Source organism: Symphodus melops (assembly GCF_947650265.1).
Source record: "Symphodus melops genome assembly, chromosome: 23".
NCBI lineage: Eukaryota > Metazoa > Chordata > Actinopteri > Labriformes > Labridae > Symphodus > Symphodus melops.
Window position 1 is genome coordinate 6046476 of NC_136713.1, and position 19643 is coordinate 6066118.

Sequence of the window (19643 nt, forward strand, 5' to 3'; positions counted from 1 at the left end):
TTTACAACAGTATTTTTCACAATCATAAAATTTTTTTACTATTCGTCACAAACATTCAAAAATGTTTTTTTCTGCATGCAAAGCTTTTTCTGTTCTCTTGTTGGAACATTTCCGTACAACAATTTGATTTCCATTGGTGCCATCTCTGTAAGTCTTGGAATAAGCTTGGAATTATTTACTGCTGGAGCTAAGCAGCAGAAACAGCTGTCAAGCTCTGAGTGTTAAGACGGAAAGCTGATGAAGATCCTTCAGTATGCTACAGCTGCGTTGGCTGTAAATACTGCAAATGCTTTAGCTACATAGAAGTGGATCATTCCAATGGCAAATTAAGTAACTGAGTATAGTGGCAAGTGTTTTTGGATGGACATCCCCAACCGAACTTTCAGAAAATGTTTTTACAGAACAAATGCTTTCAGTTCTAAAATATTATGTAACATACATGTTCCAGTTGTCTGGTTGTCCTTATCTTAAACAGATGGCCCAGATGGAGCTGTGGTTTCACCTGCCAAATTAGTTTTTTAGTTCAATCTTCTCTCAGGCTCCTTTGGAAAGAAAAGCTTTGTGTTTCACTTCAAAGCAGACAAGTGTTTTTGGAGTTCTGTATTTTTCATGTTGTAAACTCCACCGACTGTGCACAACAAAAGTTTTATGTTATTTGTAACTTTCCAAGGCAATAAGAGACTTTCTGCATGAATTTACGTCAAAGAAAATACACAAAGAAGAAAAAAAAAGTTGCTGTTCCCTCAGCGACGGCAGGCCTGGAACATGTAGATTTATGAAAATCTGACATGACTTGATGAATGTGGTCTGCTCTGTGAAGTGCTCTGCAACATGTTGGCAGTGCATCGGACATTATGGGATCCAGACTGTGCGCGACGATCTGTGCACGTCTGTGTGCAGGTTACATAAGCCCAACGAGGCTGCAGAACAAATACGTTGTGTCACAGTGTTCGTGGTCATGTTGTTCACGAACCGCGGCGCTCCAGTTGTGGTGATGGAATGCTTCTTTTTTTTCTTTCTCTTCCTCAGTTTTCTTTTGCCTGCCATCCACACACATGGCCACACACACAATTGTTGAACAGCTGGGCATGCTCTTTTTTCTCAACAGCTTGCTTCAGCTTTGGGAATAAAGCCTATGATGGCCCAGTATGACATCATTTCTCTCTTAAGTTAGCCTTGTTATATCTGCAACGAATTCGTTGCAATGCCTTTGTATGAACTTTTACGTAACCGTGTCACTTGCAACTTCTTGCCAAAGCTAACTTAACACTGTCTTTCGTCATTCCTCAAAATGAGTGCAGATGGAACAAACGAGCTGGATAGCATGCTGGTTATGTTCCGGCGCTGAGAGGATTCTAAAAATTGGCCTGCATGGAGACCTACGTGATGCTTGTGGTAGAGAATCATCAGTGATGTGTTATTATGGTGAAAAGAACGAGAATTAGCGGTCTGTCAAAGCTTAAACATGCTTTCTGTGATGTCTTATTTGGGAAAACAGATGTTGTAGCATCGTAGCAGCTTTTATTGTTGAGTATAAGGAAAGTAATTAAGATGAAAGTGGAGATATGTTTGATGTTCTTTCTGGAGTTTCAGAGTTGTAAAGCTATTTTTGAAAGTAGGGTTCAGAATACCAATATTTAAAACTCAGATAAGATAGGATTAAAAATCAAATGTTTCTTATACCATTTCTTGTTTTAAATGATCAATAATTGCAAGCAAACTCCTGCACAATGTCTACATTGCACATATGCATTGGCAACATTTTTAGTATAGAAATGTTGCCGATGGATTTGTGCAATGAAGGCAGTGAAATCAAAGGTTGTCTCACTTTAAAACATGTGGGATGGAAACGTTTTCAAACAACCTAAGTTCAGATAACTTTTTTTTACTTCCTGTTGCAGCTTAATTTAGTTCCATTGTCATTCCGTTAATTCATCTTCTACTTGTGCAACCCTTGATTTTCACATTCTTTATCCTCTCTTCCTGATGTTGTCTCCAGAATGCATACCCCAGGCCTTCAGTATACCCCTCTCCCAGGTCATCGCCAATGACAGAACGCACAGGCAGCGTCAGGACGGCTATCGCCAGGACCCTCCGCCACGTGAGGAGCACAAGGACTCCTCAGACCTCGTCTCATCCATTATACAGGTCCGTGTGACCACTAACAAAAAAAAAAAGAGTTTGGTTATTTAAAAATTTTGTTTGGGAAAATATTGTCTCTGTCATAGCTGACTGATGCTGAGGATCCAGCTGTTTCCCCGCTTCACTTGATGTGTTTCTTTAAGAACGCAATCCTCTTAGTATCTGAGCACCGATGGGAACGTTTCACCGATACGCTGCACAACTTCAACTTTTTCCACATTATCCAAAGGCATGCTGGGAAATATGCTCTTTGCACTTGAGACATTGTTATTTATAAGCAAACTAAATAAAACATACGTTACCCCTGAATCCAAGTCTCCGGACTTCATATGTAAAAGCGACATATAAGCGACCTAAGGAGTGAAGAAAACACTCCTTGCTTATGAACTCTATGGCAGTTGCATTACACTTAAAGATTAACAATAAATACAGTAACTTAAGAATCTGTGGAGGGTGCTATTGTCTCTGTCAAAAACACACGTGTATGAAGTAAAAGCCAAATCTAACTGCTGAATCATCTGTTCTGCAGTTTGCCACCAAGAGGCCGTCCAATAAGGAGTTGTCCAGTAGTAACTCCTCTTTGAGTTCCACGTCAGAGACAGCCAATGAGTCACCGTCACCTAACACACCTGAGGCTGCCCCTCGAGCACGCAGGAGGGTAAGTCATATCTAAGTCGAAGCTTAATACCAAGAACTGGTTCATCTTTAGCTTAAACTGATCAAATACATGATTGTATTGCAGGGAGGCATGTCGGTCGACTCGATCACAGACCTGGATGACAACCAGTCCCGCTTGCTGGAAGCCCTGCAGCTCTCCCTGCCTGCTGAGACCCCAAGTAAGAAGGAGAAGCATCGGGACAAAAGGCTGAGCCTCAATCCCATTTATCGGCAGGTGCCGCGGGTGGTCGACAGCTGTTGCCAGCTAATTGAGAAAAACGGTGAGCAGACACTACACAACACTCGCTGTATTATATATTATATCTATTCAGTCTTCACCTCTCTGCCCCCTTGGTTATTTAAGCAAAGAAAACTCCTCTCATATATATTCAAATGTGATTGATTTCTGCTCAGGTTTGCAGACAGTAGGGATCTTCAGAGTTGGCAGCTCAAAGAAGAGAGTCAGACAGGTAAGATTTTCTTTATGAGAACTCTCTCCACATTAACAAGTCCAAGCTTTAACTAAGACTAGGCTCTAAAATGGACTTTAAATTGGGTTTGTATTGGGGCAAACATGAGCCACCAAGAGGAATATCAATGGGCCTGATTGAGCATACCATCTGAGAAGCAAATGTTGATAATGGACAGATGCTATGCTAACTATATCTATAAATCAAGGCCCTGTGTTGAGCTTCTAAAGGGACCTTCATCAACCCTAGTAACTACTAACCCCTAAAAGGAACTCATGCCCAAAGGAAACTGAGCTCACCCAAGATGCAAACCATTTGGTTCTAACTTTGGCGAGCCTACTCTTTGACTCGTATCATTTTCAAACTCATCAAGCCATTTGCCTCTTATGCTCTATTGCAAGAACATGCCACATTTTCTCACAACAATCAGAGACTATATTTACCAGAGAGTGGGACGAGTTATGTATGTGTTAAATGTTATTCACACTTTCCTTTCAATATGAGAGTTAATAGCAACAAACAAAACCTTGTATCCAAGAAACGTTTGTGTGATATCCAACACAGTCCACCAAAGCGTTTTTTTTCCGTAGGCAAATGTGCCAAAGCTTTTCTTTTGTTTTCCCTATTGAATTAATGCAAGAAAGTACAAGTACAAAGGCTTAGTACTTCAGATATATATACACACTGATACCGTTTGATTAAGTACGCTCAACTTTGAGAGAGGTTATTCAGCTTACTCCTACACCTGTAATTATCTGTTACCTTTGATCCCAGTAAACACAAGAGGATCTGTAAAAAACAGGGTTAGCCATCATGAGTCAATCAGTGTGGGCCACATCGTTTTTTACACAATTCTTTCTGATGATTGTGTTTACACTGACTTCCATTAGTAGCAGCCACAGGGCACTGAAGAGGCCTGTTTGTTGTTTGGACCGACGAGGTTATTTATTTATCCACATACACAAGCAAGTCTCCAAAGAACACATTCAGGAAGACATTTAAAAACTAGCTGACTAGCTTACAGCAGATTTGGTGTTGCATTGGAACAGAGTATAAGACCCCCCAGATAAGAAACGTACAATCAAAGTCTTATAACTGATTCAATCACTTGTTGAAATGCTATCGACTGATTTTCGATAGAGACTGATTTATCTGTGTCCAAGAAGGATTGACCTTAAAGGCACCAGAAATACAGTTGCAGTGTTAAAAAAGTTATGAGTCAGTACAGAGTTGCATCCTCTTTTTACAGCTTGGTCCTAAACCTTATATTCTGCCTCTTCCAAAAGTAAAACTAGCGTCATCAGTTTTACTCCATGGTGTATGCTGCCTCTCGCCCAATGACAGCGTGGATGGGTTCCAGCCCCGCCCCTATCCCGAACATGAAAAAAGCAGCATTGATAATGGTTGGACAAAAATAGAACAGTAAAAATAAACAATTTGACGTGACTCGCACAAACATGTTGTAATTGAGACCTAAAGCCCATTTTTGTTTGTGGAGTCCCTGAACTCAAGGCAATCCAGACCGCTCCCCAAGCACTCTTCACCCTCAAAGTGCAGTTCGTTTGACTCGTGTGGAAGTAAGTTTGAGTTTGGAAAGCAGGTTTTTGTCTTGAGGTACTTCAGGGTGGAAACTCAGAAACGTTCCCAGTTAAGCCCAGAGATTTGTCGAGTCGAGATTTGGACGCTAAAATGTGCTGCATGAGATTAAGCGTTCTGCGCCTATATGTTTATAATTATTTGACTGTATTATAAACTCTCTTCATCAAATAGTTATTTTTCACACATCTGTACATCATGTGTGACAAGTGTTCAATCTATTTTCATTTTCCACCGCTCTGTGTTTATGTAATCTAATGTTAACATTTATTCAATAGCCACCACTGTCAGCTTCCTGTGAAATGAGGATTTGTTAACTTCATTAACTGTGAAAGTAAAGTCAATGTGCTGTACACATTACAAGTGTATGGCCAACAATAGACTTCTTTTTTTCTATGGCAGTGGAAGTCATCCAAGGGTCACATTGCGAAGATTTGTAAAACAAGTTACCAGGTCACTAGGGGGGCTTACAGGAAGTGAGTCAAAGTGGGTGTATGTGCTACTTGGAATATAATTTCCGTTGTTCTATGTGTGGGGGATGTTTTTTTTTAATTTGCCGTCTTCCTCTCTTTCTCCCTTGGCTTCTCCCTTCTCCTTTTTTAGCTGCGTGAGGAGTTTGATCGGGGCGTTGACGTCCAGCTGGAAGAGGAGCACAGCGTCCATGATGTGGCTGCTCTGCTGAAGGAGTTCCTCAGGGACATGCCCGACCCTCTTCTTACCAAGGAGCTTTACACGGCCTTCATCAACACCACATGTTAGCACCATCTCTTATTCCCTTCATACTCCTTTCCCTTTTGTCTTGTTCACTCTCTTGCTCTCATCTTAGTTTTGATTTTGCAACTAATCCACTTTTTTTTCCCCCTTGCAGTGTTGGATCCCGACGAGCAGACGACTGTCACTCAGCTACTGGTTTACCTGCTCCCAGCTTGCAACAGTGACACCCTCCATCGCCTCCTGGAGTTTCTATCAACAGTGACCGACCACGCTCAAGACCGGCAGGACAAAGACGGACAGGAGGTGAGCGTCAGAAGATGTCTAACTCCCAATTTCTACACACTTCGTGCGCATCAGTCTGTAAGGGCCCCACGCTATGCCACCGTTTAATGCCACTTTAGTCAATGATCCGTTTCCATTGCGAGCGCTGCTGTGTCCTACAGCTAGCTGCTCTTCTGCGCTCACACTCCAGAAACATACCCAGTGGGACGGGGCACGTGCCGTCTGACGAAACCTTGTTGCTAACGGACCGTGGAATGTGAAATTGGGAGCAATAGTTTGAAAGGTCCAAATGGAGTTTTAGTCGCATGCAAACACATGCCAGCACATTTCAGGCAGCTTATAAGCATGCCGTTGGAATTGCGTTTCCACCTCATTGGGAGAAAATGAACCCAGAAGTGATAAGAATCAGTTGTGTTTATTTCTCCAGGCACACCAGGCCTGGAACAGCAACACTCTGTTTAAAGATTTAGGAAGTACTGCAGTTCTAAGAAAGCTGTATGAAATGTATCCCTGTTGAAATTGGGTGAAGCAACCAGACGCACCCGAAGCTCAACTAAAGAAAAAAAAAAAAATCCTCTCAAGTCCATTTTATATTCAAGTTCATTTTTTTAAGTCAGGAAAACTGACATCACATGTGTGAAAAGTCCAACAGAATCCCTTTTCTATTCAAATTGTATCGTTACTCTGGCTTCAAAATAAAACCATTATGGATCAAATCAAAGTAGAACGATCGATTATTTCGCCGTAAAGATTGACATCATAAGTCCGGATAGAAGCGATGACATCAAGCTGAAATCACCATTCTGCAAAAGTTGAAAGATATTCAACACTTTCCTGTTCAATTCCCACTCCCCATTGAGCCATTCTTTCCCACGTCATGGACTCATGAGTGTGTGTGTGTGTGTGTGGAAAAGAGAAACTCAGCTGTGTATATGAGAGAAGCAGAGAGGTGTGTTCTGGCATGTTTGTGCACAGATGGAAGTATGTTTTGTTGTCTCCTTCACGGCTCCATGCCTTCAGTATCTGAGATCGTGACAGGAAATAGGAGCGTTTTCACGCTTGGCTCGAAGAGACGCGTTCATGCTTTTGACCACTAGAGGCTCCCATCTCTCCTTTGGGACTGGGAGTGGAAAGGGAGGAACCATTAGAAAAAAGTGACCATTAAAACAAGAAGTCCAACAATTCAGCTGCTGATTTTTCAGCTTTCGTAGCTGAACATTTCCAGTGATAACTAACCCCACATGCCAAATTGATAAAACCGGAGGACGGATGTGACAGAGATTCAGAAGGGTTGAGGGAGAGCTGATTAAAACAACATGACATGCTGTCGTTGTCACTGGGAAACTGTGAGGACAGAGAGGAGACAGCAAGAGGAGATTTGTTTCCAAGGGTGAAAGCTGCATTCATGTGGTGTCGGGCACATTGGGGAAAAAGAAAAACAGTTTCCGAGTTGGAAAAGGCACATGAACCGCTCAAGTCGGAATAACAACTCTGAAACGAATTACGTGCCCCACTTGAGTTGACATAATTTTTTCCCAGGCTCCAACCATTTAAAAAAAAAATCAGTGACATGGATCAAAACCGTCAGTCCGACATCCGATGTGTAAATAATGTCAATATCAGACCGGGTATGGATATTAGATTGGATCGGCCCCATCTCTCTCAAAATTTGCACATTTTGCAGCACTGCTTTGGTTTAAAAAATGTCAGCCCTCAAGGGCCCCCCCTACTGGCCTAAAGCACCAATCAGTTGCCTTCCTTGCCTGTTGACAAACAATTATAATCACAGGTCTTCAACATTTGCAGATTCTTCATTTGAGGGTACGATTTAAGACCACAACTAAGCAATAACTTCTCTTTCCAAATTCAGATCACGGGGAACAAGATGACATCTTTGAACCTAGCGACCATCTTTGGCCCCAACCTGCTCCACAAGCAGAAGAGCTCGGACAAAGAGTTCAGCGTACAAAGCATGGCCCGGGCGGAGGAAAGCACGGCCGTCATCGCTGTGTTGCAGAGGATGATCGCCAGCTACCAAACCCTTTTCATGGTCAGTCAATGAGCTGGGTTTCTTTTTCAACCTCCCATCCTGAACTTAGTCTTTTTCACTCATCCACTCCTTTAACCTAACGCACACTTTACCCTCTCACATTCTTGTGCAGGCTTAAGGTAAGACAATCCCTCTTGGCTTAGCGGATAATGGTTTAGGAAGGAAAAAGGACAAAACAGATGGAGATGGCAGAAAAAAGACAGAAAAAAAACTATGAAAATGCGAGAGGACAGGTGGATGATGACTGTTTTGGGTGGAATAATACCTGATTCTTTGTATTAGTATAAAAAGAAAGAGTTAAATACTGCCACTTATCTGTCAGAAACAATGAGAACCATTCAGGGGAGAACTTGATCTTAAACTATTCAAAACAGAAACAGACAATTCAAGCGTGAAATCCTCCATGTGGTGTCAGAAGAGGGCACGATTTTGCAAGGATTAATGCTCATCAGTTGCTTTTGTTCCTCTTTTTTTTTTCTCAAACAGTGTGGACAGCCAGTTCAGGTCACTTCAGGTCCAAAACCTTAAACCGTAATGTTTTGTAATCTGCCACTGCAAGTCCTCCCAAGGCTTACATTCTTGCAGTGAGCCAATAAACGACTTTGAATCACATCGTGTGAATCGGGTCTGACTTGCTCAGTCTTTGTGAGTGAAAACAGAGTTTCAGGCGGTTCTCTGAATGACATCTGAAAGTTGTTTCGTAACATGCCTGCGTTTGGATTTGGCAATGCCTGCTTTCAGAGAAACTGAGGATTAGAACTGAGTGTGGACAGAAGGGGTTGGGAAAGTGCTTGTGATTATAATCCTCATTTATAATGATCCTGGATTAAAAACAAATTCATGCAAATCACATTTAGACAATTACGAGGGGTGTTGGTGCTACCATTGTACCACACCATCGCTAATAGTTAGCTTGTCTTTTAGGTGCCTCCTGATCTGCAAAATGAGGTTTTGATGAGTCTTTTGGAGACTGATCCGGACGTGGTGGACTACCTTTTGAGAAGAAAAGCATCCCAGTGAGTTTTACTGCGACAAAAAAATGACAGGCTTTCGCCATGCTTGCATGTGTTTCTGCTGCTTCTCCATGTTTCACCACAATTGCTTGAAATGCTGTGATTCGTCACAGGAGTCCTGACATGCTGCAGGCAGAGGAGCCCTTCGCCCTGAGCGAGCGCCGCTCTTCCAGTGACTCCAACAAAGCGTCCAGCGGTGAGGTGTCTCCTTATGACAACAACTCGCCGGTTTTAAGCGAGCGACGAGGAGATCCAGGAAGTCCGGGCTGCGAGCAGCTTTACCGTGTCCCAGAACACTTCACCCTGCCTGGAGCTGACACTTGGGGTTCCAAAGGTAAGCCAAGCAGTCCTTTAAACTCTCTCTGATATATGCAATTAGATTTTTTAACATTACAAGTAGTGAATTCTCATGTTTATTGGCTTAATTAAGACCCTATGTCAGAGGAGCAGGCCAATATTTGGGGGACGTGGCACACTACCCTGAAACCAGCGCTGAAGGACCAACCATACACAGGTAAACACTTATTCATGAGCTCTGGCCAATGGCTACTTTTCTTCCTTGTGGATAAAAACCCCAGTAATTAAAGGGGCAATATACTACTATATCACCGTACTATAGCATCAGATATTGAGGAAACATGCTGTGTTGAAGGGAACTTCTCTGACCAATATGAATCAGCCAGTTTGACCAGAGCAGGTAGGCGGTTTTAAGACGCACACACACTCAGTCGTGTCGCAGTTTGCCAGATGTCAGACCAGTTATCAAGGCAAACCAACATGTGTTGCAGCAATGGAAGAAGGCAAGCAAAACTGTTTTTGACATTTCAGCAACAAGCTCTACATGCAGAAATGTTAGAAGGACGATGAGAGCTGGCTAAAGGCTAAACACTTCCGTGTCCACAACATGGCAACCTGTGCGCAGCTCTCCCCAGTGTTACAAATTTAGACTGCTTACCAATTTTAAACACTTGTGTCAAAGCTATATATTGCTCCTTTAATAGAGCGAAAAGCTACATGCAAAATGCTTTAATTAGGAGCAATTACTTTGGCTTCTAATCAGCATTCTGCTGGGTTTTTATCCATTTCTAGCTTCCTAATTTGCAACTAATTTACACAGCAGCTGTGACTCAAGGTTAATATATTCAACTGATTAACCAGCTACTTACAGCAACTTACTGTAGTACAGGGTGAAACAGCTGCTATAGTTTAAGGAGAATGATAACAATTCAGCTGGTCATATATTTAATCCAAAAATTAAAGTTACCAAAAGTGTACTCAGTTCAACACAAGATGGAGCGCTTCTTTCTCCAGTTTTGTCACCCCGAGTAATGTGTTTCCCCTTTTATTCATTAACCTAGGATTTATTCCACCTACTTTGTGTTCCAGGTTCCCATGGCAATATGTCAGAGGGAAGCTCCCGCAGCTCACAGGAAGGTCTCGATGGACTGCACGGGGATGGCAAGCATCAGACAATGCTACAACGGCATGGCATGACTGAGCTCAGACCCCATCCCCCGGTCACCAGGGTGTGCACCAGCCCTCACCTTGGGTCAGGACGGCCACGCCTACAGCTCAGCATCAACCCGCCTGTGACATCGCACCTAAACAGCACGCATCGAGCGGTCTCAAGATCTCAAGGTGGAGCGAACACTAGTGATGGTTGCCCCAACGACAGCCGCTGTCCTCCCCCTTATAACGCCCACCATCGATTGGCTGGTACTCAAAGTTCACCTCAGCTAGCAACAGCTCAACAGCCGCCACTTCAGCCCGGGAGGCTCAGTGCAGCGCAGAGTAACTCAGTCTCAACAGCCGAGGCCCAAATCGTGCCGCACACAGCGGAGTGGCAAGACTGGCAGAGGGACCGGTGGCAGATCTGGCAACTGCTTTCCTCGGACAATGCTGACGCACTGCCTGAAACTCTGGTGTGAGCCCAGATTATGAACTGCTGCTCTGCTCGCCTACCACTGACCATTTCCACACCAAGGCCATTTTCCTCATTTATCAAGCTAATATTGGGAAATTCCTAATCCTGTTAAAATGTCATACTTCATGGTCTTGGTTTCAAATCACAAAAATAACACAAAAGACCTGACTTGTGTTATAACTGCATTTCTTTTCTCTTTGATCTGCACCGGGGGAAATATGGCCATTTTCTAAGGTAACAATATTTGCTCACCCATGAGCTACGAGACAACTACTGACATTAGCATCCAACCACTTCTGACCCTATATTACTGCATGTGTGAAACAATAAGATAGGAAAAGCATATGTACATCCAGCTAATGATTAGCAAGCGAGCCTTATCAATGGGAAAAGTTTATGTTTCTATCAAACCGTTGGCTAGAAATGTATGCATTTCTGACAACTTAGCTTATTGCTAAACTTATAGTCCACCTTATTTGCAGGTTGACTTGTTAATCATGCAGTAGCTATTGGTGGTGTTAGCCATTAATTTAGGCTTTTCCTATTGCATTGAATCAAACAGTCAAAAACTGATGTGAAATAGGAAATCGTTAAATGCTCATGTTTGCTTTTTTCCATGGTAGCTTATGGGTTCTAATGAGATATGGTCTTTTTCACTCTATCTTCACTATCACTTACATTTCCTATAGCCAATCAATATGCAGCAGTCTAATAATTTGTCCATTGTGACATTGTGAAAGCATTTGAGCTTTCCAACCAAAGCCAAGGATTGGGCGAAAATAGCTGTCCTTTGAAAATGGTTAATAGATGATCAAAACCCTCCAATGACAATCAATAATCCCTTAAATAAGACTTTATTTCCCTTTTTAATTCCCCTTTATCCTGTCCAAGATGTGAGCACGATGCCGCCTTATTCAGACTTTTACATCCGAGAGCCACACGTGTTCAGTGTGGATGTAGCTTCAGCGTCTTGCCCCCAATGTGTGTTGTCCTTTAAAAATGCCCACAAGAAATACCTCAATAATGTTTTCATAATGTTACCATTACCATTTATTCTTTTCCTAGTGAGTTAAGTCTTCATATATCAGTGGAGAACAAACTATTTGTTACGATTGCATTGACTTTTATACTGTAGAGTTTAAAAACAGTTTTTGATGTAACTAGTAGTAAACTGCTGCTAAATGTTTTTTTGTGTACTGGTGTCGTAGTTGAGCCACATCGGTACATAAAGATCAAATGTTAAAATATGTATCAGTGTCAGATTATGTATGACTGTGTATATAAAAACTGTTAATAGACCTCCTTACCAATATCTTTATGAAAAATGTATAATTTGCCAATCTACTAATATTACTTCAGCCCTTTAAATGGCAGTCGAAATGTTGGTGTCCGTACGACTGCTGTTTTTGTCTCTAATATTGAATGTAAAGTACTTCACTTTTGGCTAAATAGCTTGAATCTAGTTATCAAGCACTCAGCTTTGCTTATATGTGCTATTGCCACTTAGTGTTGGAACAATGTGCCAAAGTTTCGTTTTTTAATACGACAGGACATTTATCATGCAGTTGTGTTCATTTCTCCAAGGGAAAATAAAAATGGTTTAAGAGCTTGTTACATTGGCAGTTGTTGGTCAGAAAAAGGGGGGTCAGTTTTGGACTTAAAAGCATGAAGTCTCTCTCAAGATTGTTGAAAATTTTGCCAGCTACTGATACCAGAATTTTAAATTTTAGATGCAATTCTATCGTCAAATCTACGGCAACAAAAACAGAAGTGTTACGCACCAATATGAGTTTATTTCCTGTTTTTAAAGACCATTAATTTTGTGCAAACTGCAACACAATTTGCAGTAATTTATAAACATATTTGTGCAACGTAGACAGAGCTCTTTCTCTTTAGGTCACGGCAGCTTTGGATTGAATATATGACAAGATCTTACGTCTTTGGAGAGCTTTGGTACTTTTGATAACCTTTTATATTGATAACTAAAATAATAGAGATTGTAACGTTTTAAAAGACCTGGTATCAAAAGGTATTGAGGTATTGAGAGTGGTTTAGGCGATTTGTTAGCATGTCATTCATTGCCATTTTCAAAAAGTATATCCACCCATAAAATAAAGTTAAAAAATCAAATAGTTGACATTTTGGCATTTAGTCATATAGAAGTGAAGTGTTCAGAGAAAATTAAAACAAGATTCTAAATGTACTTTCACTGATGTATTGAATTGTTCTTTACATTGCACAAATTGTATTCATCTAATTGTTCACTTGCCCTCTTACCATCTCATTACCTCAGAACAAAATCCAAATTTCAGTTTGGAACTACATTTCCCATGTTCAAAGTTCAAGGTCATGAAAAGACTGATAGGAAGTCAGCTTAAAGTATGCACTTTGCTAAGATTATAAAATCCTGCATCCCTCCATCCTGTCCGACCTTTCAAATAATCAGTAAACTAGGGTATTAGAGGCTATTCATTGGAATTGATGACTTCGTAGTGGTCTAGGCGAGGTGCTTAAAAACAAAAATGTGTGCTCATTTCTTTTGTCAATGCTATCCAGTATTGTTGGCCATTCAATTGGGGGAGAAATGTTTGATCACACCCACAACCGGTCTGTCCAAGCCCTCTCAAATGTCATGTTTTCGTGGGTATTTGCTGGCAAATATTTCACATTATTCTCAACAAATGGTGTAGTATTTGCCATTGCAGACATGTATCAGTACACACTCTGTATTAAGTAACCATTGTTAGCATCTCTTAAATGTGACCTGATGATAAGGATGTAACACTGAAGTAGTAGAGAAAGGCTTTGGCGCCATCTGTTGTCAAAGCAATTACATTAGCAACAGTTCACTTCTTTGTTTTTTGTTTTTTTTTAATCTGTGCTAATTGAAATAGTTGGCTTGTAATTATAAGCACTTTTTTTATTGTAAATGTGTATATCTGTAAGAGGAAATAAACATGCCATACAACTTGCTCTTAAAAGCTGCTTCTCCATGCATTGCTAAAAGTCAATTATTTTTTTATGACTTGTCTATGTTGAGTGTTAGTCGTATATGAATACAATATAACGTTTTTTATTCAACATGTGTTGTGGTCCTATCTTTGTCCTCCAACACAAAGACTGCTTGTCTTGTTGGCGTCACCATAAGATTAAGAAAAGCTTGGTTTCGTTCTTTGGTGATATTTCTGTGGGTCCAAGTTGTCAAGGAAAGCCTGGTATTTGTTTTTGTACCGTGTCATCAATATGCTACAATGGAATTAAATACGATAAAAATCAACCCAGTGTTGAGGTCAATGCTTTGGAAATTGTTTGGAAAGAGAATGCAGGATTCAACACAATTTGCATATGAAGTGCATAAACTAGTATAAAAGATGCCAAATTAAGAGTGAAATAGTTGTATGGAATAGATACAGTATGTTCCAACAGTTTGCCATATGTGGTGGAGGGCAGCCCAGGTCCTATTCCTCCAGTAAAAGGCACAAAAAAGCCCCAGAATACATATATATGAATATGCATTTATATATATTTTTTTAAATTAGCTGACACTAAATGTCACTATTAAGTCATTATTATTTAGTATTACTTGATGTGCTGATATCAGTGGATATTATCGCCTGGACAAATAATCAGTCAGGCTCTAATTACATAGTATAGTTTTCTTCATTGCGCCTTTTAAAGCAATGTGTATGCTTTGCTGCGTGCGTATGGAGTGAAGGTACACCAGGGTGCATAAAGTGTGTGAAAAATAAACTAAGAAATTTGAGCCAATTAGCCTAGCTTAGCATAAAATATTATCATAATTAATGAGGGGAAAACAATATGTGCATGCAAACAAACTCTTTCTGAAGTAAGCCAAACTATAACTAAAGGTTACCGTTTTCAACTTCACTCAGGCTGTGGTGTAAAGAGGGCCTTAATGTAGTCCTGTTTAATGTTACTGCATTATGCTTTTATTTCTTTTTGAAAAGTTCATCAGGTTTTTTTTAAAAATTGTTTGTTCATTGTCTTCAGCCAGATCTGTTCACCTTGCTGGCACACCTCATATTTAAGATGATGTATGATCACGCTGGCTGGTAACACATCCTAATAATAGCGCAATTAAATTGAATTGTTTTCCATGCTCAGGCACAAATTACGACAAGCCTTGGATAGGTCTGCTGTGCCAAAAAGGTTTGTGAAAAGCTTGGACACTTTCTCTGGAGACTGACGTCTTGCTCTTAATGTTTATTGATTCAGTGAGTGACAAGAGTAAAGGGAGCCCTGAAGTCTGAGAAAAAAAGATTTCATGCTCACCTCTTAACACTCACAGCTTTGCCTCTGACTTCAAATGTACCGTCAAAAAGAAAGAAAAAAAACGACTGACTCACTCGACTGTAAATGTCAAAGTGAGGCCTGAGCGGACTGTTGAAAAATCTCACCTTCACAATCTTGACGGAGTGGGGCGCACAGGTTGAGCCACGGTGCGTAAACCTCTTATTACACCTGAAAAGTACATGGCTGTGAGGGAAGTAGTGCAAAAAGAGGAGAGGCGGTCGACTCGTGAGCAAAGGGAAAAATGTCAGAGGGTCAGATGAGTCATTGCTCAAGATGCCAGAAGACTTTATGTAGGGCTTAGGCCAAAGTAAGAGATCACGTCTGAGAGGTTGCTGCGCTCTGTGGGTGATGACGGATGAGGGTGCACGGAGTCGTAAAGGACCGGAGCAGACATGCAATGCACACGTTATCTAGTGGAAGTTCTGGGAATTTCTCCCTGAGAGAACAAATAATCAAAAAGAAGATAATTTAAAAAAAACCCAGAATCATAGCTTGAGGAAAAATGATGTCACAGTCCTGCAAGGAGCTCCAGAAATGACACGTTCTTGTGTGGTCTGATTGTGTGGTCTACAATGCCTCTTCGACTATGTTTACTTTTCCTGGTTTCTTTTTTTTTTTTATTTATCTGTTGGGAATGAAATAGTTTGTCATGTTTTTGTCACAACAGAAACCAACTTTCTGCACAGGTTGTAACTCTCCAGTTTCACCACTAGAGGTCACCCATTCTCCTGGTGTAGCTTTCAGCAGCAGATGCAAACTTGCAGAAAATCAACACACTTTTTGGGCTGTCTGTTTTTTTTGCAAATCTCCCCAAATGACAAAAGCAGGAGGAACACAGATGTTTTAAAGGCTTTCTGATGGATATGGAAGGAAGCCAAAAAAAATGAGAAGAGATAAGACAAAGATTTGATTTGGTTTCAATTCTCCTCTATGCTGCCTGATGTGGTATTAAATCACCCCACAGACCTCTAACAGAGAAGTGGATTTGAGAGTATTTCAGAGTATTAGAGATTAAAAAAAGATAATAGGTGAACTTCTGCGAGTCTAACTCTGCATGTAAGGGCAGTATGGACACTTACTCCGGGGTCCATCAACTAGAGTCCCAATTAAAATGTTGTTGTGCACTCTGTTCTTGATGTTGTAAACAGCATGGAGTGTCCTGCCGAACCAGCTTCTGATTCATTTTCATCCGCAGAGACAAAAGAGGCAGTGTATTTCAGATAACACTTTAAGTTCTCTTTATCCATTTTCTTTTGTCCCATTTGGGTTCTGTTCTTGGAAATATGCCGGATTTTTAAATAGAATTTGGTGGACCATGACAACACAACAAAGCTGCTTTATTTTAGCGGCTAATGACTTGGCTCGCAGTGACGTTACCCAGTTGGCCAAGTCGAAAGACAATTTGTGAGGAGAAAAAACAAACGCACAAATAGGTACGCATGAACTCATCCACACAGATGAAACTTGTAATTGCCAGATCAAGAAGAACTCCAGGAGGGAGTAAAAAAAATGCATTTCTGCAAACAAAATGTGGATTTAAGTTGGTTTTATCACATTTTGAGGAAGTGAACACAATCCTTATTCTTTTGCACACATGGTCACACACACAGCCTCAGAGGAATCTGGGCCCACAAGGTCCTCATTAGAAGGCCCAGTTGGTTTATTGTCCTCATGTGTTGCCTCATGGGCTCCAAAATCAGGCCTAAAGACAAATGCTAGGAAATGTGGACAAGGCTCCTGGCCGGAATGAATCCATCTGTAAATCATTGTCTAACAAATCACATCACTGTCTGAGATAAAAAATAAAAAAAAAGAGCCAAAACAGTTCTTTGTAGATTGTCTTTCATGCACGGACGATGACAGCAGATAAAAGCCTGACTTATAGTCGTCCATACTTTTTCAATCACTTGTTTCACCTCCAAAAAGAATCTGAGATGGCACACCTCCACAAAGCTGCACCATCCAAAAAATTCCACTTAAACTATCTGAGAAGGGGCATCAAAATGCTCTGAGGGCTTCAAGTCTGGGTCATGGGTAAATTCAACTAATTTTACTATTTGTGGATCTATTTACACCTTTTACAAAGAGCTGCACCAGTTCGATCTTTGTGATCATGCCTATAAACCCCTCTATTTCTGCCCTGCTCAGAACAGGCTGTTTCTGTGTCTGTAGCTTTAAATGCAAATGAGCCGTCTCTAACCACGCCATGGAAAGGGGATGTGCCTGGGGCTTTCTCGCTTAAGGCCCAATTATTTACATTAAGTAGGCAGACTCAGAGGGCAGAACAAACACCTAGCTGTGGGAGTGTCAAGCACCTGGGGGAGGGGTTACTGCCCTTTGTGATGTCATAAAGGGAAAATCTCTGAACAGCCTGTCTGAGCTCACATTTTCTGAATAATGGCACAGGAAGGACGGAGAGGATAAACTTTTCTCATAATTAGGGGGTTTGTAGACAGACTAGGGACATGGTGAAGTATATTTTGCATGAAGTGTGAACTTTAACATTGTTACTGTTCGTGCATTTTTAATAATGCAAGCTACAATTTTGAAGGCTTTAAAGTTGAGGCAAAACTCACAAGACGGTCAGAGCCCTTTTCTCTGTGGAGCTCGCCGTCTTAAACCCTGGAGAATCCCTTTAAGCCTGATCAATTATCAGATTTTTGATGTTTATTGTGGAGGAGAGGTTTTAGCAAAAAAAAAAAAAAAGAACCTTCAAAACTACGCTCTAGTGATGACAACATTTTTTAAAGGTCGGATGAGTCAAGATGACAAATGGTACACAAAAGCCCTGTTCCCAATGTCCTCTGTCCTCTAAACAAAGGTTGTGTTCGTTGGGTTTAAACTAACAGCCGAATGGCTGCAGCCTCTGGATGATTTATTGTTTCTAATGTGTTCATTCACTGTACAGTCATGTGACTGTCCAACCGACCATGACATACACTGATCTGCCCTCGGGAGCAGAAACAGACATGCTGTACACATGTTGGCACACACATCTACACCCACACCCACGCACACACACGCTGCCTTTCTCATGGGCCAGTTGCGTAACAGAACAAGAACAAATACGTTTCTGCAGTTTGGTGCATCGGTTATTTCCAGTCAACTGCGATTCTAACGAGGTCATGCTCCGATGTTGACCGAGCTGGCATATCCTCGAGGGAAGATCTGCGTTAAGGGGAAACAAATCAGAAGTTGTTTCATTCGTAGATACAAGGAGACCCCACAACACAAACAAAAAAGCAGGATAATAGATACAAGAAGCTGCCAATCAATACAACCTGGTATTAATACATGCATCTTCGTCGAGTGTTCAGATGTGAAGCACGCACAACACAGACCGCTCAGCCTCACAGCCTCTTGGGCCACGGTGCTCTGCTCCGTTTTGAACGCACTTCTTGTCAATTTTATTATGTATTAGCTGTGAGCAAGTGCCAAGCTGGACAGCGTAGAACAAAACCAGACAGGAAGTCCAGTCAGTTTGTAAAGCTGCGCTCTGCTGTGCTCACGTTTCACAAAAGCGGACCCAGTGGGGCAGGATGCGTGTTTTCCGACAGAGCAAAACCGTGGCGCTGACAGAACGCGGCGCGCACACAGACTGTGGGAATTGGCAGCAACTCCAGAGTCCACAATTCTGCTGGTGTCAAAGCGCTAAAGCCTTTAGTCCTGAGCTGTGTGTCGTCTTCAGCTACAATAAGAAATGCTAAAGCTGAAACCTGATGTGTTACCCTCGACATAAAAAACACAAGCGTGATAGGTGTGTGAGAAAAAATGTCCCTGAATAAATTATCGTAGCTGAATAAAACATGTGAGTGATGCATTCCTGATGAGGAGTTCACTTTGCGGGCTGTTAAATAAGTCAGAGAAGTCAGAGCAGTTCAAAATGTTTGGTTTGAATTAACAGGAGAATCATTTATAAGCTTCTGATTTTAGTTCAACTTGGGTTTTTTTTTTTGTATTTGTGAGTTCAAAACCGAGGTGTGATTGCGTCTGGTTTTCTCTATGTTGTCAGGCGTACTTCTTCGGTACAACATTTTTAAAAAGTGTGGAGTGTGTGAAAAATCTCTTTGAACTGAGCATCCGAGTGAGATTTTAACGGATGAGCCTGGAAGCGTAGTTGCCAGCTGGTGTCTGTGGAATCCTCTGCTGTTGCGGTGTGCACGGCTGTGATAGTGAGAAGATCCTGTCCGGAGTTAGTCTCTGGCACGTCATCAGAGCTGACTGTTTGGCTTTTATTCACCGCCTGTCTTGGGATAAATGTGGTCCAAAAAGAGCTGAGGGGTGCTTCACCTCGGGTTCACCTGGTGTTAGGAGAGAGCAGGAGCTTTTGACACACAACATCAGACTTTGGTGGAGGAGAAGGAACAGCAGTGCGTCTCGGAGCGTAGGTTAGTAGCAGCTCGTCTTCCATGTGTGTTGCACGTCCTTTGCAACATCCAAACAAATCAGCACCAGAAGACCTTGCACCAATACCGTTGTTG

At 41.5% G+C, this 19643-nt stretch overlaps 1 protein-coding gene across 3 annotated transcripts in view; it reads left to right on the top strand.

Annotated features, from left to right (window-relative positions):
* Positions 1 to 14120, top strand: part of LOC306818462 (rho GTPase-activating protein 6-like) — a 65280-nt gene extending 51160 nt beyond the window's left edge. For 2 of the 3 annotated variants that reach the window (XM_079336058.1, XM_079336060.1), the window contains exons 4-14: positions 2000 to 2148; positions 2672 to 2800; positions 2885 to 3080; positions 3214 to 3269; positions 5469 to 5619; positions 5734 to 5882; positions 7732 to 7911; positions 8836 to 8927; positions 9038 to 9258; positions 9355 to 9438; positions 10311 to 14120. In XM_079336058.1, coding sequence (XP_079192184.1) covers positions 2000 to 2148; positions 2672 to 2800; positions 2885 to 3080; positions 3214 to 3269; positions 5469 to 5619; positions 5734 to 5882; positions 7732 to 7911; positions 8836 to 8927; positions 9038 to 9258; positions 9355 to 9438; positions 10311 to 10852 — 1949 coding nt within the window. In that variant the 3' untranslated portion in view covers positions 10853 to 14120. The remainder of the gene's footprint in view (positions 1 to 1999; positions 2149 to 2671; positions 2801 to 2884; positions 3081 to 3213; positions 3270 to 5468; positions 5620 to 5733; positions 5883 to 7731; positions 7912 to 8835; positions 8928 to 9037; positions 9259 to 9354; positions 9439 to 10310) is intronic. The other variant, XM_079336059.1, reaches the window with a different exon arrangement.
* The last annotated feature ends 5523 nt before the right edge of the window (positions 14121 to 19643 follow it).